The 26,280-nt window shown below is 39.2% G+C and overlaps 1 protein-coding gene across 1 annotated transcript; it reads left to right on the top strand.

Annotated features, from left to right (window-relative positions):
- Window positions 1-23,323: 23,323 nt before the first annotated feature.
- LOC124501486 (60S ribosomal protein L21) lies at window positions 23,324-23,875 on the top strand. Its single transcript, XM_047065712.1, has one exon. It carries the CDS (start codon window positions 23,348-23,350, stop codon window positions 23,828-23,830), a length of 483 nt encoding a protein of 160 aa, XP_046921668.1. The 5' UTR covers window positions 23,324-23,347; the 3' UTR covers window positions 23,831-23,875.
- The last annotated feature ends 2,405 nt before the right edge of the window (window positions 23,876-26,280 follow it).

The raw sequence follows: 26,280 nt of genomic DNA on the forward strand, positions 1-26,280 counted from the left end.
AAAAAAGAACAAAGAAAATGCATGATAGATTTTTAATAATTTTTTTTAGATTTTTAATAATTAATACTATAATCTCCACTGAGGGCAGGTGGGGGGGGGGTAAAATGGGAAAAGAACTAACATTTACTGAACATCTACTGTATGGCAGACATGATGATTCACCCTTTAAATATTTAGATACACTGACGTCAGTATTAACCATGCAAAAATAGCTACAATTCATAGCCATGCTTATTTACTTCAGATTTAGTTAGTCACCCCTAAGTGACTTCTGGTTTCAGCTGGAAGATATTAAGAGCTGGAAAGAATATCACTTCTACTTTTACAATAGGAAAAAGCTGGATATACTGCAATGACTTCTCTTCAACCTATCACATAAATGAGGTCGCAGGGCAAACAACTAACCCAAGAGGCAAATCCTTGCAGGGAGAAATAGGACCTGGGCATTTGCTTACCAAACACCATATAAACCCATAGGAAGATTAGCGAGAAATGTTAACAAACTGCTGCAGGCAGAGTGCAGGCTACTTGGAAAGTGCGAGGCCTCTGGGGATCACAGACATGGGGGTCCATGTGATCTAGGTCCCTACTGGATTTCCCTCTGAGAACCCCATTAGGCTCTATGGTGACCAAATGGCCCATCTGGGACTGAAGGGGACACCAGGATGTGGGATTTTCAGTTTTATAAGCAGGACAAGGTGGTGACCCTACTAGGATTTTACAGGAGAGGCGGCGGAGAAACACAAGAGGAAGCTTCTGTATACTGCTGCCGGGGCAGGGGAAGGACAGTCACTGCCCACATCTACTCAGACCAGCAAGGATAAGGCACTGGAGGTGCTGCCACACTGCTCTCTTCCAAGACCCTTTCCCCCTTTCTCCCAAGCACTGATCTCAGCATCACGTGTAATATAAACATGTACTTTAAAAAAATCCAGGGACACTTTAGATCCCAAAGACACCCTTATAAACAAACGCAGGGGAAGTATTTTTCCTGAAAGGATTAAAATCAATTTCCTCACGAGGTAAGTTCTTGAAACAGAATATAGCAGTAAACAGGAGTGCAATTGCTATCTTATCTGAATTAATTTACTTCTCTGATATTTTTGCTGCTGTAAAATAGTCAAAGAGAGCAGTTTTTCATCTAAAATTTCTTCTTCCTCTACTGGGTTACTCAGCTAGGCTTCAACTAGAAATGCAAATTTTGAAGTCAGAGATTTTAACAAGGGAATTCAAATTAGCACATATATCCAGATCATATAATTACATCTCTTACTTCCTTAGCCCCAGGGAGTGGTCTTAAGATTCTGGTTCAGAGGAAAATGTCCTCAGTATTTGTCTTTCTTTTTCTTTCACTCCCGACTGTGAATTTCAAAGAGGAATTAAGACTCTACTTTAAAAAACATGAAGAGAGATCACTGCAGAAGGAAAACACATGACATACAATATATTCAAACCCAATTTATTGTTTTGTTCTCTGTAGAGGCAGTACATTTATCCCCAATAAAAGTATCATCTATATATTTCATGCAGTTCCTCTTCTGTTAATTTACCAAGTTAGAAGTTCCTGAGCTAAGCCTGTCCATTCTCTGTCTCTACAAACATTATGAATTCCGGAGGAAAAATAAAATAAAATATTTATAAGTCACCTTTAGTTTAAAATGCATGTGACAGTAATACTGCCTGTCTACTGATAGTGGTGTGCTGGATCCAGCTGGGCATATATATCTCTTTCAATTCTGTGGTCAGGGACATCACACAGGCAGCTTAAAATTAGCCACAGTGGGAGAACCAACAACATGGAAATTAGCAAATGTTACACCCAGATGTGTTAACATACACACTGCCTAATGGATGATCTCTAATAACATATGCTTCCTGCCTAGAACGGTAAGGGGCAGGCATTTCAGAGTCATGGAGGAGCTATAGAAAGGGAGAGAGACATGGGGTACCTCCACTGGAAAGTTGTCCTAGTGCTGAACCACTTACTTTCTGGAAGTATTTTTCACCGTAGTTAATGATGAGTCACAAATTATCTTCCATAAACCATTTTTCCCCTACAATAGTGTACCTCTGGTAAATTGAAGACTAGAGTGAGTTAATTATGCCCTCCCCCCCAAAAGATATGTCCACACCCAAATCCCTAGAATCTCTGAATATGTCCTTATCTGGAAGAAGGGTCTTTGCAGATGTAATTGGCTAAGGAATTTGGGATAAGATCATCTTGGATTACCTGGGTAAATCAATGACCAGTATCCTTATAAGGTAGAGAAGAAAAAAAGACACAGAGAAGTTCATACTTAGAGATGGAGGAAGAGAGTGGAGCCATGTGGCCACAAGCCAAGGAAGCCAAGAAATATGTGGAGCTATCAGCAGCTAGAAGAGTCAAGCAAGGATTCCCCCCTAGGGTCTCCAGTGGGGTATGGCCCTGTTAACACTTTATTTCAGACTCTGGCCTCCAGAACTGTGTGAGAATATTTCAGTTGTTCTAAACCACCTGTTTGTAGTAATTTGCTTTGGCAGCCACAGGAGACTAGGACAAAGACCAACGGGAACTAAGATTTATTGTAATTATTTCTCTAAGACACATACTACCCAGACCCACTAATTCAAAGATACAATAGACAGGCATACTCTTTCATCCTCTGCCTTTCCACTGCTACTTTCTATCCTCTGCATTTCCTCTTCAAAACAGCTCTCCCACTCATCTGCCATCAATATGGTCATTTCGTGAGTGACTCACTTTCCATGTCTGCTTCCTAGTTCATCTTTCACAGAAGGCTGAAATGAATCATTCACTCTGGCATTCTCCTCACCCTCATAACTCAGCAAATATTGGTTCTTTTCTAAGCTGGGTTTTCTCAGCAGCAGGCAGGGTGTGATCAATATCAAACTGTGACAATTTAGGCAAGAGAGAAATATCATTTTAAAGAGGAAATGCCAAACATTATCAAATAAAAACTAAAGAAAAAGTGTGACCTGAGCCAGGACTACAGCACTGTCAGGAGACCATGACAAGGGAAAACACAGAAACAACTATCTTTATGTTGTGTACAATTGCAGCTTCCACTTCTCCAGACTCATCTCATGGCATTTTCACAGGTGTTCTATTTCCAGGCACAGTAAACTCTATATATACACCTGGTGCCTTCTGCTGAGAATTACTGTAGATTGACCTGGCCATTCATATAACAGAATGAGTGGTTATGAAATACCTCTCACCTTTGGACTCAGGAATTCTGCTAGGTCTGAAGATGATTACCCCAAATCCATATTTTAGAAGTCATATGCATGAAGATATTCATTGCCACAAAAAATAGAAGGGAATCTAAATGTTCAACAGGGAATTACTAAATAATTTCTAATATATGAATTTGATAACTACTAAGCAGCCAGAAAGATAGTATTTATGAGGGCTCTGTAGTAACATAAAAGACATGTGCAACATTTTATATAATACAATGACAAGTGAACAGAATAGGACATAAATGTGTAAACAACTTCATGTGTGTGTAGGCATATATAGAGAGAATAGTTTTACACATGTAGAAAGAGAATATTAGTTTATACTGCACTGTGACTAGTTTTATATTGCACAAATTCAGCAGTTAAAAACATTCATTTATTATCTCATAGTTCTGTAGGTCACAAGTCTGAGGCTCAACTGGGTTTTCTGCTCAGTGTCTCCTGAGGTTAAAGTCAGTATATTGACTGTGTGGGTTCTTGTTTAGAGGATCTGGAGAAGAACTGGCCTACAAGCTTATTAACGTTGCTGTCAGAATTCAGTTTCTTGCATTTACAGGACTAATGTGCCCATCTCCTTGTTCTCTGTAGACCATCCACATTCCTTCTCACGTGACTCCATCTTTAAACCAGTAATGAAATATGGCCTTTTGTAGCAACGTGGATGGAACTGGAGAGTGTGATGCTAAGTGAAATAAGCCATACAGAGAAAGACAGATACCATATGGTTTCACTCTTATGTGGATCCTGAGAAACTCAACAGGAACCCATGGGGGAGGGGAAGGGAGAAAAAAAAAAAAAAAAAAAAAAAGACGTTAGAGTGGGAGAGAGCCAAAGCATAAGAGACTGTTAAAAACTGAGAACAAACTGAGGGTTGATGGGGGGTGGGAGGGAGGGGCGGGTGGGTGATGGGTAGTGAGGAGGGCACCTTTTGGGATGAGCACTGGGTGTTGTATGGAAACCAATTTGTCAATAAACTTCATAAAAAAAAAAAAAATAAAAAAAATAAACCAGTAATGGTGCATGGAGTCTTTTTCATGAGTTTCAACTCTCTCTGACTTCCCTTTTGGTTTCCTCTTCTGCCTTTTGAAGGTCTCAACTAATTGGATCAGGCTTACCCAGATACTCTCTGTATTTTAAGGGGCACTGATTTAGGAATTTAATTAAATCTGCAAAATTCCTTCACAGCAGTCAGACCTAGATTAGTGTTTGACTGAATAACCAAGGGATGAGACTCTTAGCAGGGCCATCCTTAGAATTATATTTGTCTGTTTATCTATCTACCTATCTATCTATCTATCATCTTTGATAGTTAATTTTATGTATCAGTTTGACTGTTAAGGCATGTCTAGATAGCTGGTTAAACATTATTTCTGGGTGTCTGTGAGGATGTTTCTAGAAGAGATTAGCATTTGAAATGGTGGACTGAGTAAAGCAGATGGGTCTCCCAGTGTGGGCAGGTATCATCCAATCCACTGAGGGCCTGAACAGAACAAAAAGGTGGGGGAAAGTTGGATTTGCTCTCTTCATCCTGGCTTGATTGCTTGAGTCAGGATATCCATCTCAATCTACCTTCAGCTGCATATCTTCAGCTGAAGTTCCCCGTACTTAGGACTTCAAACCTAGACTGAAATTTACACCATTGGCTTTCTGATCTCAGACCTTCCAGCTATACCATGAACTTCCTTGGGTTTCCAGCTTCCAGAAGGCAGACTGTGGGACTTCTCAACCTCCATAATAGTGTGAGCCAATGTCTTATAATCTATCTATATATCCTAATGGTTTTGTCTCTCTGGAGAACCTTGAGTAATACTCTCTTTATCTATTTATCTATCTCTCCACAAATGAAGGAGGACTCCCCATGCAAAATTTGATTCTGATAGTAGGACTAAAGATGCCACATATGCATATATCCTATAGGAAAGACACTTAAATAAATACCTAAATAAATAAATAAATAAATAAATAAATGTATATTATAATTTATTTATTTATTTTTGCTTTTCCTCTTTCCAAATATTCCATTACATTTTTCTGTTACATGTGTACATGAAAAACGAATCTGATTTTGTTTCATCCCTTCCTAAAATTTTGCCTCACCCTAGTGTCTTCATCAGTGGCCTCAGTGGCTGTTCTTCTTGGTCCTCTAGGTGTTTTGTCCTAGATTCCTTAATTTTCTATTTCTCTACTGCTTCTCTCTTCATATTTAAGCTCTCCCCAAGTACAAACAAATCTGCTTCCATGATGGATTCTATCCATTCCAACACTCTCTGCCTACCTCCAGGCTTTCAGCCAATCTCAACAGAATGTCTTCAACAGATCCCAAATACTCTACATACTTCCACAAAAATATTTCCCACATATTGTATCAAAATCCCCCCCTCAAAATATACCTTTGCCTACCAATTTAAATTTAGACTTCAATGTGTGTCTTACTACTCCCTTTATATAATCTTTCTTCAACTCCTACCTTAATTTTAATATTTCCTTATTTTGAATTCTCTCCTTTGGCCAAGTAAGCTTTGCTAGATTCATCAACATGACCTGTACCCAACTGTCTGTCTTTTTCCTCTCTCATTCAAACCTATCAATTTAATGACACCTTATTCCAGGTCTTCTTGGTACTTATTTCCATGGAATTTCTAAATATGTGAAAAGATATTTGAAGATATGCAGCTGTTATGTAAGATATTGTTATAGCATAGCGTAGTCATTTTAAAAATTATGGTTGGTAGAAAAGGTCCCAGAACCCTTAAAATGAATATTTTTTAAGTTTTTTTTAAATTGGAAAGGTGTGTCGTAAAAGTAAGAGATTAGTGAACATAGTATTAGTCACAGGCAAAATAGTAGAAGGGATTAGGCAAAATAGTAGAAGGGATTATGTGGGGATTTTTGTCACTTAAGACAGGAAATATGATCAGTAGACACAATAAGAGTGTTATCTAATCACACATTTTTTTCAGCTTTATTGAGATATGATTGACAGAACTAACCATAGTTTTGATAGATTTCATTAGCTTCCATCAAAGGAATGCTTTCAGCAAGGCACCTGACAAAGAGTCTCATGATATCATTGTAGATGAGACTGAGAACTGAGCTGGGTGATAACCAAGTAGGTAAATTCAAAGCTAGAGGAATAACTACATCCAAGAATTTGAATAAGATAGAGGTCAACTTGAAGAGAGATCCCATAGACATGCCACAAAGTTTAACATCAGCCCACTCTCACTTAACACAAGTATCAATGATTTAAATATTTAGAAGGTGTTCTTAACAAATCTGTCAATTAAGTTAGCTAGAGAAAATTTATTAAGTCATTGAGTAGCAGAAAAAAAATCAAGAAGTTCCAGGAAATTTGAAATTTCAGGCTGATATCAAGAGAAACTAAATACAAATAAATATGTATCCTTTTCCTTGGGCCTATTTCATCATGGGTGAGACATAACAAATGTTTACATTAACAAAAAACAAGAACAAAGGTTTATGTTGACTGCCTCTCCAATCTGAGCCATAAAGTCTTGTGAACGTAAAAAATATATATTATTTCATGTTGGATTATATCAATCCAGTGGCTGGCAAGTAAATAATCTCTCTCTACCCTGAACTTATTGAACTTCAGGTAAAAAAGCCATTTCAGATTCCGGGTGCTATATTTTAATGGGGAAAACAGATAATCTGAAGACTAGCCAAGCAATGTCATCAGAAAGATAACTGTATGAGAAACCTGGCAAATAAGGGGAAAATTGGAAAAAGCGAGGTGTTTGGCTTATAAAAGACATGGTTAGAGAAGGAGCATGGTGGACATTGACATACACCTCACAGGCTCTCAGATGGAAACACAGGGCCCACATGGTGAAAATTATAGCGAGGTTGATTCTAGCTCAAAGTAGGAAAATCTTTCTAACAAGTCAACTGTCCCCCAAATAAAATGTGTCTTCTTGTGTAAGAGTGAGATGCCTCTTCCTGGAAGTTTTCAGGCAGATGTTGAATAATTCCCCTTGGGGTGTGTATTATATGTAGGGATTCCTGCATTTTGTAGGATATTGAATTGAGAAAAGGCAGAGAATAACTAGTGTATGCTGCTGCTCGTATAGTCCTCTCCGCCCCACCCCTCCATAACTGTATATGCACATCTACAATAAGCATGAGCTGTGTGTGCAGACAGATGGTGTCACTGAAAAATGACAGGTGGTTTGACAGGGTTTCACAAGTTGTGATGGATTGAGAAAGGTTTGTAGACAATGATTTCATCTGGTGTGGGTGCCTGAATTGTTGGGATGATAAACAAAGTGGTATCATCACAAAAGGAATTTGTTTTCTGCTAAAGAATGTTGAGTCAAGTGGGTTTTTTTGTTAACAGATTCTCTGTGCTTAGCATGGATTAGGAGCATGCTCTTATTATTATAAAATTCAAAACATGATGAGATCATGAAAGTCAGAGAGAGGTGAATAATTCTGAGTAATGTCCACCAGCTACTCTGCCTCTTTGATGCTAAAATCAATTACCCAAAAAGCTAAAGAAAGAAACTTTCAAACTTTCGATTTATTTCTTAGATCTCATAACATTTCAGCATTGTATTTAATGTGAGAAAGCCTACCAAAGGATGTGACCTTTGTATATAAGACAAGATCATGATCTTACTAATGTTTTGTTTTTCTTTAAAATGGCTCACAACCTCAAATATGTGAAATGAAACAACTTTGCATCAGTGTACCCCTGAGGTTCACTCAGATTAAGCCTGTCACATTACTGATTTTAAAATAGAGCATCTGTCATTTCTTAAACATAAGTGAAGACAAATATATATATGTTATATTTTTTTAATTTTGTTAATATTTATTTTTGAGAGAGAGAGAGAGAGACAGAGCATGATTGGGGTAGGGGCAGAGGGAGAGGGAGACAAAGAATCCGAAGCAGGCTCCAGGCTCTGAGCTGTCAGCACAGAGCCCAACATGGGGCTCAAAGATCAGAACTGCGAGATCATAACCTGAGCTGAGGTTGGACCTGACTGAGCCACCCAGGTGTCCCATATATGTTATCTTGTTAAAACCTCCATCTTTTATAAAAACTGTCAATAGTAAAGATGAACGCAAAGATCAGCAGAAAGACATTAAAGTCAATTTTGAGGTCACTAAACAACTCAAACATTTAAAAAAGTAAAGTAATTTTCATGAATTTGTAGTTGACCAATCTAGAGCCTACATGTAAATATTACAAGCCATGTGTTCAATGAGAACGTCAAGTGTTATTAAAATATAAGCTATTTTAGCATATTAACATATTTGCATTTGGGATAATAATACTGATTGCAATAGAGACAAGTTATTCATCATAATAGTGGCTACTAGTTTATTGATATCAAGGGCAATAGTACTAGACACTTTTGAAATTTTGGAACTAGAAGAGAAAACATCACTGAGAATATTTTTTAGCCTTAGATTTAGCAACTAAGACCCAGAGAGATCCAGCCCCTACCAAAGCCCATGTAGCTGGTTACTTTGGTGTGAGGTCCAGAACCCAAGATTCCCTGTTCATAGTGAAATGCTCTTTTATAACACATGGCAGGGTAAATGAAGCCCAAAGTAAATTAACTCAAGAGAGACTGAAATGGACTTCCTGGTTTATACACCCTTGTAGGAAAAGTAGGTTTACCAAAAAGCTTAGCACTTTAAAGAAATAGTTTTATTTCAGGGGACAAGACTAAAGACCTGAAAATCAACACAAGGCTTAAAGCACAGCTCAAGATACTAATATAGGAAATAAAAACACATGACTGGTTTGCTTATTGATGCGTGTTCAATATGTTTTGCAAAAACACTAAAGAAAGATGGGGAGGTGTGAACATACTCTTGGGAGGAAGTAGAAGTGGAACTGGATCTTGGAGAATAGATGGGGCCTAAAGAGAGAAAACAGGGAAGATGCTATTGAAGGGAGATAAGTAAATATAAATCACATTCACGTGTGTAAAGTACTGTCCCTTCAAATAATGAATATGTTAACATTTGTATTACATGAGAGATACTGTCCCTAAGAATGATTATCATTCAGGCAGAGCAATGACATGTATATTTCCTATCCTGGTTGAGTTCAGAGGGAACAAACAAACAAAGAATTTTAATTCAATGCTTTACTTATTTATTTTTTGCCCTTACTTTCCACAAAGTAATGGAGATAGCATGTGAAAATATATACAAAAATCATACAAAATGAATCACTGAGGGAAAATAATAAACCCAAGAGGAAGAGGAAGACTGGCCAACAGAGAAGTACAGTATATAAGACCTACAGCTGTTCCTCAGGGGCACAAATCTGACTAGCAAAGAAACTTACCTGTCATTTAAAAACAAATCTGTAATTCAGGAAAGGAATTTTGCCTCTGTTTGTATAAGAAGTCACCTGTTGATGTCCAGGTGATGGCCATAACTCCATCCCTAAACCTATAGTTATGAAGAATAATTTCACATGGCTGTTTTTTGCAATGTCACTTAGTATAGGACAAGAACAGAATGCTGAGGTATAACTTGCTAAAGGCAATTCTATGAGGGGCCTCAAAGCAGTGTGCCCTGCACGCCCCAGATTTCGGATGATCTGAACATCTTGATACAAGAGTAAAATTTCTAATACATACAGGAATGGATGGACTACATATTCTTTAGTTTATACTCATTCGAGCATTGTACAATTTTATTGAGCACCTGTTATGTGCAGTGGCATTCAGAGAGGCAGATGTCAGTGAATAATATGGTATTGAGGGAATGCACATACTAGATGAACAGATAAGATAAATGCTTTGTCATGAATGCTATGGAAATATCTAAACCAGGGGGAGGTGACAGAGAACATGATGGGGGGGGTGTGGTGGGCACTGCTACACTAGGAAGAGTTCGCATGAAAGACCTTTCTAATGTGAACATATCTGAATAGAGACATGACTGAAATAAGGAAGGAATCTATAGAGAAAGTTAGGAGAAAAGGGCATAGGAAACAGCAAAAACCCTAAAATAACTGTCAGTTTAGACAATAGCAGGAACACCAATAGGTTCGCTTCTTCATAAACATTATTTCTCAGAACTAAGCGTTGGTGAGAATTTGATGGCAGAGAGTTCTGAGGCTGCAGTCTCTGGTGAGAACTTGCAGCAGAAATGTTCCAGTTTGAAGAGCATTTCCCATTCTTCATAACCAGCTAGGTGGAGGGCAAAGTGAGAGTCCTCTTTTGAACATGAAAGAGTGAGGATTAGGTGGACCAAGAGAACACTGATGGACAGAGCCAGTGTCTTCTCAAGGGAGAAGTTCTGTGTCTACTTCAATACGTACGCAAATGGGCCAGGGATGCCTGATATATACATAGAGCATGGCTAACATTATTTAAGATGTTAGAACCAAAAAAATCCCTCATGCTTTAAACCACATGCACAGCCATAAACAAATCCTCTAAAATATGTAAAGAATATTCGAGTTTTGCTTCCTGGTGGATCTTCCAGGATTAAATGACCACAAATTACAGCCCTTGGTAACTGATCTGTAGCATAGAACCATTTACTGACTGTAAGTCAATTGAATGTTGAGAGCTTCTATTAAAAATGTTGGATTTGATTTAAAAAATTTTTAACGCTTATTTATTTTTGAGAGAGAGAGACAGAGAGAGAGACAGAGAGAGAGAGAGAGTGAGTGGGGTAAGGAGGCAGAGAGAGGGAGACACAGAATATGAAGCAGGTTCCAGGCTCTGAGCTGTCAGCACAGAGCCATATGTGGGGCTCGAACTCATGAGCTGTGAGATCATAGTCTAAGCCGAAGTCAGATGCTTAACTGACTGAGCCACCCAGGTGCCCCTGGATTTGATTTTAAAGATGTTCTCTCTGCCAAAAAAAAAAAATCATAATATAGGACCTGTTGTCTATTTTGGATGTTTCTAGGTATTAGCAGAACTATGTCATCATATTACAGGAGACAATTTATATTTTTACTTTTAATAGCAGGTGGCATGTATCCAGGACATTGGAAAACAATATAAAATCATTTAAAATGTAAAAATGAAAAAGGAGAGTAAAAATGAAAGCAAAGTAAAAATGAAAGAGGAGAGGTCAACTACATGTGTTTTATGCCATTAAAAATATTTTCTCTAAAAAGGCCATCATCACAACTGTCCTTGATCTTCTAAGAGGTATTAAGATGCAGATTCTGTAAGATTATAAGTAATTGGATCCATCTGACTAGTAACATAACCAATTCCTATGCAAAGCCTGAAAAAAGATTAATAAAAGTTGCAGACAGCAACATACAAAACAATAAAACTGGATCACTCTTACACTATAAACAAAAATAAATTCAAAATGGATTGAAGACTTAAATTTGAGACCCATAACCATAAAGTTCCTAGAAAAGAACATAGGCGGTATGTTTTCTGATATCCGCTATAGCAATTTCTTTCTAGATAGGTCCCTTAAGGCAAGGGAAACAAAAAAAATAAATTACTGAGACTACATCAAGATAAAAAGCTTCTGCACAGTGGAAGAAACAACAAAACTAAAAGACAACCTACTCAATGCAAGAAGATATTTATAAATGACATAGCTGATAAAGGGTTAGTATCCAAAATACATAAAGAAGTGATACAACTAACCACCCCCCAAAAAAATAATCGAATGAAAAAAGGGCAGAAGACATGAATAGACATTTCTCCAAAGAACACATCCAGATGGCCAACAGACATATGAAAAGATGCTCATTGCCACTTAACATCAGAGAAATGCAAATCAAAGCTACAATACAATATCATCTCACCTGTCAGATGGCTAACATCACCAATACAAGAAACAACTGGTGTTGGCAAGGATGTGGAGAAAAAGTAAACCTCTACACTGTTGGTGGGAATGCAAACTGGTGCACCCACTGTGGAAAACTTTTTCAGTTCCTGAAAAAGTTAAAAATAAAACTACTCAGTGAGTAATCAAACTACTGGAATATTATTCAGCTATAAAAAAGGATGAAGTCTTGCCATTTGCAATGAGATGGATGGAACTAGAGGGTATAATGCTAAGCAAAATAAGTCTGGTATGTGTATAGCAGCATTATTTATAATAGTGAAGATATGGAGGCAGCCCAAGTGTCCATCAATAGATGTATGGATAAAGAAGAGGTGATACAATAGAATATTATTCAGCCATAAGAAATGATTAAGTCTTGCCATTTGCAAAGAGATGGATGGAACTAGAGGTTATAACACTAAGTGAAATAAGTCAGTTAGAAAAAAACAAATACCATATATGTATTCCACTCACATGTGGAATTTGAAAAACAAGAAAGGAAAGGGAGAGAAAGAGAGAGAGAGAGAGAGAGAGAAACCAAGAAAGAGACTCTTCACTATAGAGAACATATTGGTGGTTACCAGAGGAGAGGGGGACAGGAGACATGGGTGAAATAGGTGATGCAGAGTAAGAAGTGCACTTATCTTGATAAGCACCAGGTGATGTATGGAATCGTTGACTTACTATATCATACACTTGAAGCTAATATAACACTGTATGTTAACTGGAATTAAAATAAAAACTTCTTTAAAAGCTGCAAGCAATCTTTTATTGTTCATGAAATATTTTTCCCAAGGTTAATAAAGAATATATTAATATAATGGATTATTCTGGCCTAGAACCTACCTAACCTGGAGCAGCAAATATGTGTATGTAATATGTGTGTAAGACATTCTAATAAAAAGAAAATAGTCAGGAGCACCTGGGTGGCTCAGTTGGTTAAGTGTCCAACTTCAGCTCAGGTCATGATCTCACAGTTCATGAGTTCAAGCCCCACATCAGGCTCTATGCTGACACCTCAGAACCTGGAGCCTGCTTCAGATTCTGTGTCGCCCTCTCTCTGTCCGTCCCCTGCTCACACACACACACTCTCTCTCTCTCTCAAAAATAAATAAACATGAAACAATTTTTTTTAAAAGAAAGAAAATAGTCAAAGAGGTGCACGGGTGGCTCAGTCGGCTAAGTATACAACTCTTGATTTGGGCTCAGGTCATGATCTCATGGTTCACAAGTTCAAGCCCACTAACGGTGTGGAGCTGATTGGGGATTCTCTCTCTCTCTCCACCCCACCCCCCGGCCTTCCTCTGCTCATACTCTCTCTCAAAATAAACAAATATTAAAAAAAGAAAATAGTCATAGAGATTATATGTCAATTATGACCTTAAAAATTAAAGCCATTTTATGAAAATTTGCTCAATCTTAATTTATATATTTGACAAGGAATTTTTCAAAATATGGTGTGAAATTAAATGGAAGCAATTACTTGTCAGCCAGTTAAAGGCGCAAAACTTGGATACTCATCCAACTCTGAACCATATTTATTGGAATCAATCCTTCACTAAGATGATACCAGCTTCTTTTTTCTCCTGGGATCAACAGATTATGAAAGGGAGAGAAAGAACACCTTTTAAAAACACTTTGTCTAAATACTTTGATCAGATTTCAATAGTATCTAATTTCTTTTAACAAAGATCAAGTGACTTATCCTAGATTTTCGCTGAAAGTGGATGAAACCAGGCTTTCTCAAGGTGCTAACAGATTCAGTGTCTCTGACTCCTCATCAGAAAGAGGTGTTATGATTTAAGTGAACCTGAGGGTAATTCTCAGTGTCCTCTACCTATGTTCCTGCTGTGCTGCTTGGGAGTTCTGTTCCGTCCTCAACAAGTTGTTCACAAGACCTTCACCTGACCTTCAGCAGAGCATCGTCCGGGGCAATACTGGTGGCCGGGAGCCAGAGTCAGAGAATCCGGAGATTGACTTGAGTCTAAGGCACTAATCACAACTGTGGGCTGTGCCCAAGAGCAGCTGAGCCTTCCTCCAGACAGGCCTGGCCTTGTATCACAGGTAGGCGATTTAGACACAATTTATGTTGAAGGATATGAAAGATCAGCTACCCTAACACCGTACCTTTATTGGGAAGAGCTGGTTCTGTCTCCCACCGCTGGCTCAGAGGAGCCTGGAAGTTACCCAAGGCCTCAAAGTTACTGCTTTCTCGGTGAAGATTCTCTCCTGTTGGTGCCACAGGGAGCCATCGTCCAGGTGTCTGTGTCTTTACAGCATCCATTGCTGTGCTAACTGAACTGAGCAAACACTGCCTGAGCACCTGCTCAGCACCTGTGCTTGGCACTAGGGGGGATGAGGTGCTGAGTCCTCTGACCTACGGACAGCATGTGACCTGTGCTTACCATTCAGTCAGTAAGCATTTGCAGAACAAAGGCTGTGTATGGAGCATGTGCCTACATTTTTACATTAAGTTATTCATTAATTCTATAAGGATCTCATAATGTGTCATTATCATCCAATCATCATCATTATTATACCCATTTTCCCCATGAGACAATTTGGATTCTGAAAAGTTAAGTGACTCATATGTGGTCACATAACCTGTCCTCTCCAGGTTCAGTGCCTTCCATCACCCCATATCTGCTTAGTCTGCCTGGTTATTCAGGATTCTTGCTCTTTTTCTACGACCTTGCTGCCCCAAGTGTGTTCCATGGACGCCATGTTGGCGTCACCTGGGAGCTTGTTAGACATGCAGAATCTCGGACCCCACCCAGACCTTCTGAATCAGACCTTGTGTTTAACAAGTCCCCCACCCCCACCCCAGACAGTCTGTCTGCAGGCTGAGATCTCAGCAGAACTGCTCCGTGAACCATCAAAGAAGCTCCTGCTACAGAACCCCTCTGGCTCAAGTCTCTGCAGGATGCAGTAGGGGGAAAACTCACTTGACTCCATAAATTGGGGTTTGTGAGTGCCACGGGAGCTTATCACATGGCGATTTCATCTAGGAGGCAGTTTCCTATCACAGGCATTGAAAAATTCTGTTTCCCACACAGACCCTACATTTAATGATTCAGTTTGCAAACATTTATCACTGTGTGTTATTTGCCAGGCCCTGTGTGTAGTGCAGGTCTCAGAGGTTTCCTGTGGGAAGTGGTGGTCCACGTTACTCCCTGCTTATGGTGATTTGGCCAATTCTTGGTTTTAAAGTTGCATGCTTATAATAAAATGCATCTGCAGCTCTCTACTTGTTGCTACATTATTGATCCATTCATTTAGTCAACAAATATTTGAAGAGTGTGTACAAAGCACTTCAGAAGTCCATTATGTTTACATATACTCAGCTTTTACACTAAACTATCTGATGAAGTAATCCTTCAATGGGCACATATTTTTTAATGAAATTTTGTTTTTTTTAAAGCACTTAAATTTGTCATGGATTTTATGGCTAATATAGTTCTTCAGTTTAAGGATTTAAAAGTTTTTTACCAATGTTTTCCTTGGAGAGCTATCTCAAGGAGGAGTCAGTTTAAGAAACAAAGGCTGAAAACACCCAGGATTTATTGTCTCCATAATAATATAACTTCTATGCTTTTCAAAATCAGCAGAAAAGAAAAAAGAAACAACACAATTTGATAGTATAGATTTGACAGTGCTTAATTTATTTGATTTTACACCAGGATTGGCCTTTTATATAATGACTCTAGTAGGGTATCTGGCACTAAACACACATGATGAATTTATTTCAGTTCCCCCTTTCACATTCATGTGCCAAATTAACAAGTGTTATTAAGTGTCACCTTCACTAGAAAGTGCTTCTTTACAGGAAGATATACCTCTAAAAATCCCATGAGGGACTGACCGCTATAAAGAAAAGCATCTCATTACATAATTTAGTACATGTGTTAGTGTTTTCCAGAGGGGGGAAAAATAATAAAACATATAAATATAAACAGAGAGATTTATTATAAGGATCTGGTTCATGTTATTATGAGGCTGGCAAGTCTAAAATCTAAAGAATGGGCCAGCAGGCTAAAGACCCAGGACAGCTGATGTTTTGGTTCAAGTCCCAGGCTGAAGGCTGTGTGCTGGAGAATCAATCTCTTGCTTGGGAGAGGTTGATCTTTCTGTTCTATTCAGGCCTTCAAATGATTGGATTAGACCCATCGATATAATGGAATACAATCTGCTTTACTCAGTGTTCACCTATTTAAGTGTTAGTCTTAGCCTAAAACACCCTGCAAATTGACACATAAAATTACAGTATAGGAGTATTAAAAATGCAAAGCCTTCTGAGGCACATAGAATATTTCCTCTTAGCTCTGCACTGCAGGATGACTCTACCTTTTCTTGGGGACTTTCGGAGAGTCATTAGACACTGAAGATTCAGGCTAACAAGTCTAGTTCATGCCACTTGGAAAGTTGTTTAAAAACTTTTTAAAAAATAAAGTCACCAAGCCCAAAAAGTTACAAGAGATAATTAGTGATTTTTAAAATCAAAATTATTTACGTAATTTACATATAATTCAGTGCAACTACGTGTACAGTTCATGGAGTTTTGATAAATGTAAATACCCACGTAATCATCATCTCAATCATTTCCATCATTCCAGAAAGTCTCTACTTACGGACCATTTTCTTTCTGCCAGGTATCATGCTTTGTAATGTATAACATACTTTAATTCATATTAAACGTTTTGAAGTAGGCAATATTATTCCCATGCTAAAATTAAATAGGAAATTTGTAAATTTGCATTTGCATTTGCATTAGCATTGGCCCAGTCAACCAGCTACTTACTCAGTGATAATGTTGTAATTTGAACCTGGGCGTGCCAATTCGTCCAATTCCTTAACCACTGCAGGGCACTAATCTCCCAAATACTTCACCACAATTCTCATTTGCAACATCAGACCTAGCCAGTTCCATGGGCAAGCCACACTCAGCATTCCCTTTCCTCCATTTACTCTTAGGTAGTTGTGCACTCCTCTGTAATCCTTATCATATTACAGTTACCCTTGAACAATGTTGGAGTTAGGGGTGACAGCCCCCTGTGCAGTTGAAAATCATGTATAACTTTTGATTCCCCAAAAACTTAACTACTAATAGCCTATTGTTGATTAGAAGCCTTACCAATAACATAAACGGTTGATTAACATATTTTGTGTGTTATATGTATTATACATTGTATTCTTACAATAAAGTAAGCTAGGGAAGGGGAAATGGTATTAAGAAAATCATAAGGAAGAGAAAATACATCTACAGTACTATACTGTATTTATTGAAAAAAAAATCCGGGTAGGGGCCCCTGGGTGGCTCAGTCAGTTAGGCATCTTGATTTCGGCTCAGGTCATGATCCCACAATTTGTGAGTTCAAGCCCCACATGACCTGAACTTAAATAAAGAGTCTGAACCTCAACTGACTGAGCCACCGAGATGCCTCAAGTAAATGTCCCTTTTTTAAATATGATAAAGCTGTTGCTGGCCCCAGTATCCCTCTTTCACAGATGTGACCTTTTGGAGGTTTCTGAGAGAAATGTACAGAGTGGAATGTGGGGTTTGCTTACAAAACACTGGGAACCTTTGTTCCTATTTTGATGGACATTTGGATCTGCAGGAGCTGGGGCTTCAGTGTTTCTCACCTAACTCAAAGTGGGCAATCTCTTATCATTGCAGCATTTCTCAGTACCATCCAACCTCCAGCTTCCTCATCTCACCAAGCAGCCACAATATTATCATCATGAAAATGAGCCACCGGGGGATCCTGGGAAGATGGCAGTGTAGGAGGACGCTGGGCTCACCCTGCGTCCTGCTGATCGCTTAGATTCCACCTACACCGGCTTAAATAACCCAGAAAACCACCAGAAGACTAGCAGAACGGAGTCTCTGGAGCCAAGAGCAGACAAGAGGCCTACGGAAGAGGGTAGGAAGGGCAGCGAGGCGGTGCACGCTCCATGGACTGGCGGGAGGGAGCCGGGGCAGAGGGGCGGCCCGCCGGCCAAGCAGAGCCCCCGAGTCTGGCTGGCAAAAGCGGAGAGGCCTGACGGAGTGTGTTCTGACAGCAAGCGGGACTTGACATCTGGAAGGTTATAAGCTAACAGCTCTGCTCGCAGAATGGGAGGGCTGGAGGACAACGGGAGGGAGAGTTGTTGAGCCCCGGACGACAGAGCTCAGCTTGGCGGGGAACAAAGGCGCTCACCAGCGCCATCTCCCTCGCCCATCCCCCAGCCGAAATCCCAAAGGGAACCAGTTCCTGCCAGGGAACTTGCTTGCACCGTGCAAAACCCAATGCGGTGCTTCTGCGGATCCATCCCTCTGGCGGGTCTGACTCCCTCCTGGTGCCGCAAGGCCCCTCCCGAAGCGGATCTCCAAAGGAAAAGCGAGCTGAGCCTGCCCCTCCCGCCCCTGTGCACCTTGCGGATCCACCCCAGCTAATACGCCAGATCCCCAGCACCACAAGCCTGGCAGTGTGCAAGTAGCCCAGACGGGCCACGCCACCCCACAGTGAATCCCGCCCCTAGGAGAGGGGAAGAGAAGGTTCACACCAGTCTGACTGTGGCCCCATTGGTGGGCTGGGGGCAGACATCAGGTCTGACTGCGGCCCCGCCCACCAACGCAAGTTATTCAAGACAGCACAAGGGAAGTGCCCCCGCAGTCCCGCACCAATCCAGGGACTATCCAAAATGACGAAATGGAAGAATTCCCCTCAGAAAAACGTCCAGGAAATAACAACAGCTAACGAACTGATCAAAAAGGATTTAAACAATATAACAGAAAGTGAATTTAGAATAATAGTCATAAAATTAATCACTGGGCTTGAAAACAGTATAAAGGACAGCAGAGAATCTATTGCTACAGAGATCAAGGGACTAAGGAACAGCCAGGAGGAGCTAAAAAATGCTATCAATGAGCTGCAAAATAAACTGGAGACAACCACGGCTTGGATTGAAGAGGCAGAGGAGAGAATAGGTGAACTAGAAGATAAAATTATGGAAAAAGAAGCTGAGAAAAAGAGAGATAAAAAAATCCAGGAGTAAGAGGGGAAAATTAGAGAATTAAGTGATGCACTAAAGAGAAATAATATACGCATAATTGGTATTCCAGAGGAGGAAGAGAGAGAGAAAGGTGCTGAAGGTGTACTTGAAGAAATAATAGCTGAGAACTTCCCGGATATGGGGAAGGAAAAAGTCACTGAAATCCAAGAGGCACAGAGAACTCCCTTCAGACGTAACTTGAATTGATCTTCTGCACGACATATCATAGTGAAACTGGCAACATACAAGGATAAAGAGAAAATTCTGAAAGCAGCTAGAGATAAATGTGCTCTAACATATAAAGGGAGACCTATAAGACGCGTGACCGATCTCTCTACTGAAACTTGGCAGGCCAGAAAGGAATGGCAGGAGATCTTTAATGTGATGAACAGAAAAAATATGCAGCTGAGAATCCTTTATTGAGCAAGTCTGTCATTTAGAATAGAAGGAGAGATAAAGGTCTTCTCAAACAAACAAAAACTGAAGAATTCGTCACCACTAAACCAGCCCTACAAGAGCCCTAAGGGGGATCCTATGAGACAAAGTACCAGAGACATCGCTACAAGCATGAAACCTACGGACATCACAATGACTCTAAACCCATATCTTTCTATAATAACACTGATTTTAAATGGACTAAATGCGCCAACCAAAAGACATAGGGTATCAGAATGGATAAAAAACAAGACCCATCTATTTGCTGTCTACAAGAGACTCATTTTAGACCTGAGGACACCTTCAGATTGAGAGTGAGGGGATGGAGAATTATTTATCATGCCACTGGAAGTCAAAAGAAAGCTGGAGTAGCCAGACTTATATCAGACAAAGTAGACTTTCAATTAAAGGCTGTAACAAGAGATGAAGAAGGGCATTATATAATAATCACAGGGTCTATCCATCAGGAAGAGCTAACAATTATATATGTCTATGCGCTGAATACAGGAGCCCCCAAATATATAAAACAATTACTCACAAACATAAGCAACCTTATTGATAAGAATGTGGTAATTGCAGGGGACTTTAACACCCCACTTACAGAAATGAATAGATCATCTAGACACACGGTCAATAAAGAAACAAGGGCCCTGAATGAGACATTGGATCAGATGGACTTGACAGATGTATTTAGAACTCTGCATCCCAAAGCAACAGAATATACTTTCTTCTCGAGTGCACATGGAACATTCTCCAAGATAGATCACATGCTGGGTCACAAAACAGCCCTTCATAAGTATACAAGAATTGAAATCATATCATGCATACTTTCAGACCACAATGCTATGAAGCTTGAAATCAACCACAGGAAAAAGTCTGGAAAACCTCCAAAAGCATGGAGGTTAAAGAACACCCTACTAAAGAATGAGTGGGTCAACCAGGCAATTAGAGAAGAAATTAAAAAATATATGGAAACAAACGAAAATGAAAATACAACAATCCAAACACTTTGGGATGCAGCGAAGGCAGTCCTGAGAGGAAAATACATTGCAATCCAGGCCTATCTCAAGAAACAAGAAAAATCCCAAATACAAAATCTAACAGCACACCTAAAGGAAATAGAAGAAGAACAGCAAAGGCAGCCTAAACCCAGCAGAAGAAGATAAATAATAAAGATCAGAGCAGAAATAAACAATATAGAATCTAAAAAAAAACTGTAGAGCAGATCAACGAAACCAAGAGTTGGTTTTTTGAAAAAATAAACAAAATTGATGAACCTCTAGCCAGGCTTCTCAAAAAGAAAAGGGAGATGACCCAAATGATAAAATCATGAATGAAAATGGAATTATTACAACCAATCCCTCAGAGATACAAGCAATTACCAGGGAATACTATGAAAAATTATATGCCAACAAACTGGACAACCTGGAAGAAATGGACAAATTCCAAACACCCACATGCTTCCAAAACTCAATCAGGAGGAAATAGAAAGCCTGAACAGACCCATAACCAGCGAAGAAATTGAATCAGTCATCAAAAATCTCCCAACAAATAAGAGTCCAGGACCAGATGGCTTCCCAAGGGAGTTCTACCAGACGTTTAAAGCAGAGATAATACCTATCCTTCTCAAGCTATTCCAAAAAATAGAAAGGGAAGGAAAACTTCCAGACTCATTCTATGAAGCCAGTATTACTTTGATTCCTAGCCCAGACAGTGACCCAGCAAAAAAAGAGAACTGTAGGCCAATATCCCTGATGAATATGGATGCAAAAATTCTCAATAAGGTACTAGCAAATCGAATTCAACAGCATATAAAAAGAATTATTCACCATGATCAAGTGGGATTCATTCCTGGGATGCAGGGCTGGTTCAACATTCGTAAATCAATCAACGTGATACATCACATTAATAAAAGAAAAGATAAGAACCATATGATCCTGTCAATCGATGCAGAAAAGGCATTTGACAAAATTCAGCAAACTTTCTTAATAAAAACCCTCGAGAAAGTCGGGATAGAAGGAACATACTCAAAGATCATAAAAGCCATTTATGAAAAGCCCACAGTTAACATCATCCTCAATGGGGAAAAACTGAGAGCTTTTTCCCTGTGATCAGGAACACGACAGGGATGTCCACTCTCACTGCTGTTGTTTAACATAGCATCAGCAATCAGACAACAAAAGGAAATCAAAGGCATCAAAATTGGCAAAGATGAAGTGAAGATTTCACTTTTTGCAGACGACATATTATACATGGAAAATCCGATAGACTCCACCAAAAGTCTGCTAGAACTGATACATGAATTTAGCAAAGTTGCAGGATACAAAATCAATGTACAGAAACCAGTTGCATTCTTATACACTAATAATGAAGCAACAGAAAGACAAATAAAGAAAGTGATCCCATTCACAATTGCACCAAGAAGCATAAAATACCTAGGAATAAATCTAACCAGAGATGTAAAAGATCTGTATGCTGAAAACTATAGAAAGCTTATGAAGGAAATTGAAGAAGATATAAAGAAATGGAAAAACATTCCATGCTCATGGATTGGAAGAATAAATATTGTCAAAATGTCAATACTACCCAAAGCTATCTACACATTCAATGCAACCCCAATCAAAATTGTACCAGCATTCTTCTCAAAGCTAGAACAAGCAATCCTAAAATTCATATGGAACCACAAAAGGCCCCGAATAGCCAAAGTAATTTTGAAGAAGACCAAAGCAGGAGGCATCACAATCCCAGACTTTAGCCTCTACTACAAAGCTGTAATCATCAAGACAGCATGGTATTGGCACAAAAACAGACACACAGACCAATGGAATACAATAGAAACCCCAGAACTAGACCCACAAACGTATGGCCAACTAATCTTTGACAAAGCAGGAAAGAACATCCAACGGAAAAAAGATAGTGTCTTTAACAAATGGTGCTGGGAGAACTGGACAGCAACATGCAGAAGAATGAAACTAGACCACTTTCTTACACCATTCACAAAAATAAACTCAAAATGGATAAAGGATCTGAATGTGAGACAGGAAACCATCAAAACCCTAGAGGAGAAAGCAGGAAAAGACCTCTCTGACCTCAGCCGTAGCAATTTCTGACTTGACACATCCCCAAAGGCAAGGGAATTAGAAGCAAAAATGAACTACTGGGACCTTATGAAGATAAAAAGCTTCTGCACAGCAAAGGAAACAACCAACAAAACTAAAAGGCAACCAACGGAATGGGAAAAGATATTTGCAAATGACATATCAGACAAAGGGCTAGTATCCAAAATCTATAAAGAGCTCACCAAACTTCACACCCGAAAAACAAATAACCCAGTGAAGAAATGGACAGAAAACATGAATAGACACTTCTCTAAAGAAGACATCTGGATGGCCAACAGGCACATGAAAAGATGCTCAACGTCGCTCCTCATCAGGGAAATACAAATCAAAACCACACTCAGATATCACCTCACGCCAGTCAGAGTGGCCAAAATGAACAAATCAGGAGACTACAGATGCTGGCGAGGATGTGGAGAAATGGGAACCCTCTTGCACTGTTGGTGGGAATGCAAACTGGTGCAGCTGCTCTGGAAAACAGTGTGGAGGTTCCTCAAAAAATTAAAAATAGACCTACCCTATGACCCAGCAATAGCACTGCTAGGAATTTACCCAAGGGATACAGAAGTACTGATGCATAGGGGCACTTGTACCCCAATGTTTATAGCAGCACTTTCAACAATAGCCAAACTATGGAAAGAGCCTAAATGTCCATCAAGTGATGAATGGATAAAGAAATTGTGGTTTAGGGAACCGCCATCTTCCAGTAATTCGCCAAAATGACCAACACAAAGGGAAAGAGGAGAGGTACTCGCTATATGTTCTCTAGGCCTTTTAGAAAACATGGAGTTGTTCCTTTGGCAACATACATGCGAATCTACAAGAAAGGTGATATTGTGGACATCAAGGGAATGGGCACTGTTCAAAAAGGAATGCCCCACAAATGTTACCACGGCAAAACTGGAAGAGTCTACAATGTTACCCAGCATGCTGTTGGCATTGTTGTAAACAAACAAGTTAAGGGCAAGATTCTTGCTAAGAGAATTAATGTACGTATCGAGCACATAAAGCACTCAAAGAGCCGAGACAGCTTCCTGAAGCGGGTGAAGGAAAATGATCAGAAAAAGAAGGAAGCCAAGGAGAAAGGTACTTGGGTTCAACTGAAGCGCCAGCCTGCCCCACCCAGAGAAGCACACTTTGTGAGAACCAATGGAAAGGAGCCTGAGCTGTTGGAACCCATTCCCTATGAATTCATGGCGTGATAAATGTAAAAAAAATAAAAGATGTCAAGACAAAAAAAAAAAAAAGAAATTGTGGTTTATATACACAATGGAGTACTACGTGGCAATGAGAAATAATGAAACATGGCCCTTTGTAGCAACGTGGATGGAACTGGAGAGTGTTATGCTAAGTGAAATAAGCCATACAGAGAAGGACAGATACCATATGTTTTCACTCTTAGGTGGATCCTGAGGAACTTAAGAGAAACCCATGGGGGAGGGGAAGAAAAAAAAAAAAAAGGAGGTTAGAGTGGGAGAGAGCCAAAGCATAAGAGACTCTTAAAAACTGAGAACAAACTGAGGGTTGATAGGGGGTGGGAGGGAGGGGAGGGTGGGTGATGGGTATCGAGGAGGGCACCTTTTGGGATGAATACACAGGTGTTGTATGGAAACCAATTTGACAATAAACTTCATATATTGAAAAAAAAAAAAAAGAAAAGAAAATGAGCCACCTATTGTGACCTTAGCTCAAATAGTCTGAGGGAAGTCTTCTCTTTTTATTTGTTAGCTGTTACCATTGATACATTTAATCTGATAGCAAGCATCAAGGGATAAGGAAAATTCACATGCTAGTATTCCTCAAAATGTAGCCTACACACCACTTCTATCAGCATCACTATGGTGTTTATTTTGAAAGCTGATCCCTGGGTCCCTGCCGGAGACCCACTATGTCACTGAAGGGCCTAGGGCTATGCATTGTAACAAATACACTAATACTTATGGCACTGAAATTTGATCACTGCTGATCTAGAGGAAAAGCCGAGGATTGTTGATCCTTACTTATTTACACCATTTGATAAGGAAGTGCAGGTTTCTAGAGGGAAATAATACTGCTTTATCCTAGAGCAATTTTTACTTTGCTCATCTCATTTAACTAGTGTCTTCTTCTGTCCAGGCTGCTATCACAAATGCCATAGTCTGGGTGACTTAGAAACAGAAATGTATTTCTCACAGTTCTGAAGTTGGAAGTCTGAAGTCAGGGAGCCAGCATGGTTTGGTGAAGGACTTTGTCGGGGCAGCAGACGTCTCACATGGTGGAAGGGGTAGGGGAGCTCTCTTGGGTCTCTTTTATAAGAGCATTAATCTGATTCATGAGGTGTCTGCCTAATTAAATGACCTAATCACTTCCCAAAGACCCCCATATACTACACACCATCGTGTTGGACATTAGAATTTCAACATATGAATGGTGTGGGAGGGACACAAACATTCAGACCACAGCAACCAAAATTTATTGGTTCTATCCAGTACCAACTGCACAACGCTTAACAGAGGTTCTGAGAGCCACTATATCACATGATTTTCAAAAAAGAATGAAAGCATTCTTTTCTCTGGCTTCAGACTAAAGTGGATCCTTGGCTAATTGTATAGAATATGTACTGAAGTGTTATCTACTTGTACAGCTGTTTCAACCATTTTTATTTATTTGTTCAACACTTATGACTTAGGGATTTTAGGCTCCATTGATATAATATAGAAAAACAACTTCATTACATATGACGCTTGCCTAGTGAACTCAGAAGAAATTTTATTTTACTAATTCTTTTACTTTCTGAATATACCTGTCAATCTGGTTCAGATAATTAACATGATATTCCTTTATAGATAAGGCCTAAGTTAATACGTGCCTTCTGGCTTCCCTAAATATTTATTGCATAGTCAAAATACATGCATTAGGAAGTTTTAATATTGTCTGATGCCACCTCAGGGGTGATCTGTGTTGTTAGAGAAAATAGGTAAATAGTATTAAGAAACTGCGTAACAATTACCTGATATTTCTCATATGTCTTCTTAGTATCCCCTCTTAGTTTTATGTTTAAGTAACTCTTGAAAAAATTAACTGACTAGGAAGCTTGTTTGTCTCTCTAAAATGAAAGTTTCTAAAGACTCCTGTTTTTTTTATTTGCTTTCTTTTAAATCATGTGTGTGAGTGTGTGTGTGTGTGTGTGTGTGTGTGTGTGTGTTTGTATTGAAAACATTCAAGCTCTACTCTCTTAGAAAATTTCAAGCATATGCTACAGTTTTGTCAGCTATAGTCACCATGCTGTACGTGAGCTTCTCAAAACTTATTCATATTGTGATTGAAAGTTTGTATCTCTTGACCAGTGTCTCCACAGTCCCCCCACACCCAGCCCCTGGTAACCACCATTTTACTGTTTCTATGAGCTGACTTTTTAGATTCCACATATAAGTGAGATCATACAGTATTTGTATTTCTCTGTCTGACTTATTTCACTTAGCCTAATGCCCTCAAGATTCATTCATGTTGTCTCAAATGGCAGAATTTCCTTCTTTTTTATGGCTGAATAATATTGCATTGTACATGTTAATGAACACTTGTGTTGTTTCCATGTGTTGGCTATATAAATGGCACTGCAATGAACATGGGGGTGCAGATTTCTCTCCAAGATAGTGATTTCATTTCCTTTGGA

The sequence above is a fragment of the Lynx rufus genome, unplaced genomic scaffold, assembly GCF_022079265.1.
Source record: "Lynx rufus isolate CCGP_SWC_20201006 ecotype Redwood Valley unplaced genomic scaffold, mLynRuf1.p SCAF_7, whole genome shotgun sequence".
Taxonomy (NCBI): Eukaryota; Metazoa; Chordata; class Mammalia; order Carnivora; family Felidae; genus Lynx; species Lynx rufus.

What these genes read in the sequence shown, in the direction of transcription:
- LOC124501486 (XM_047065712.1), top strand. Translation starts at nt 23,348, where the DNA reads ATGACCAACACAAAGGGAAAGAGGAGAGGTACTCGCTATATGTTCTCT.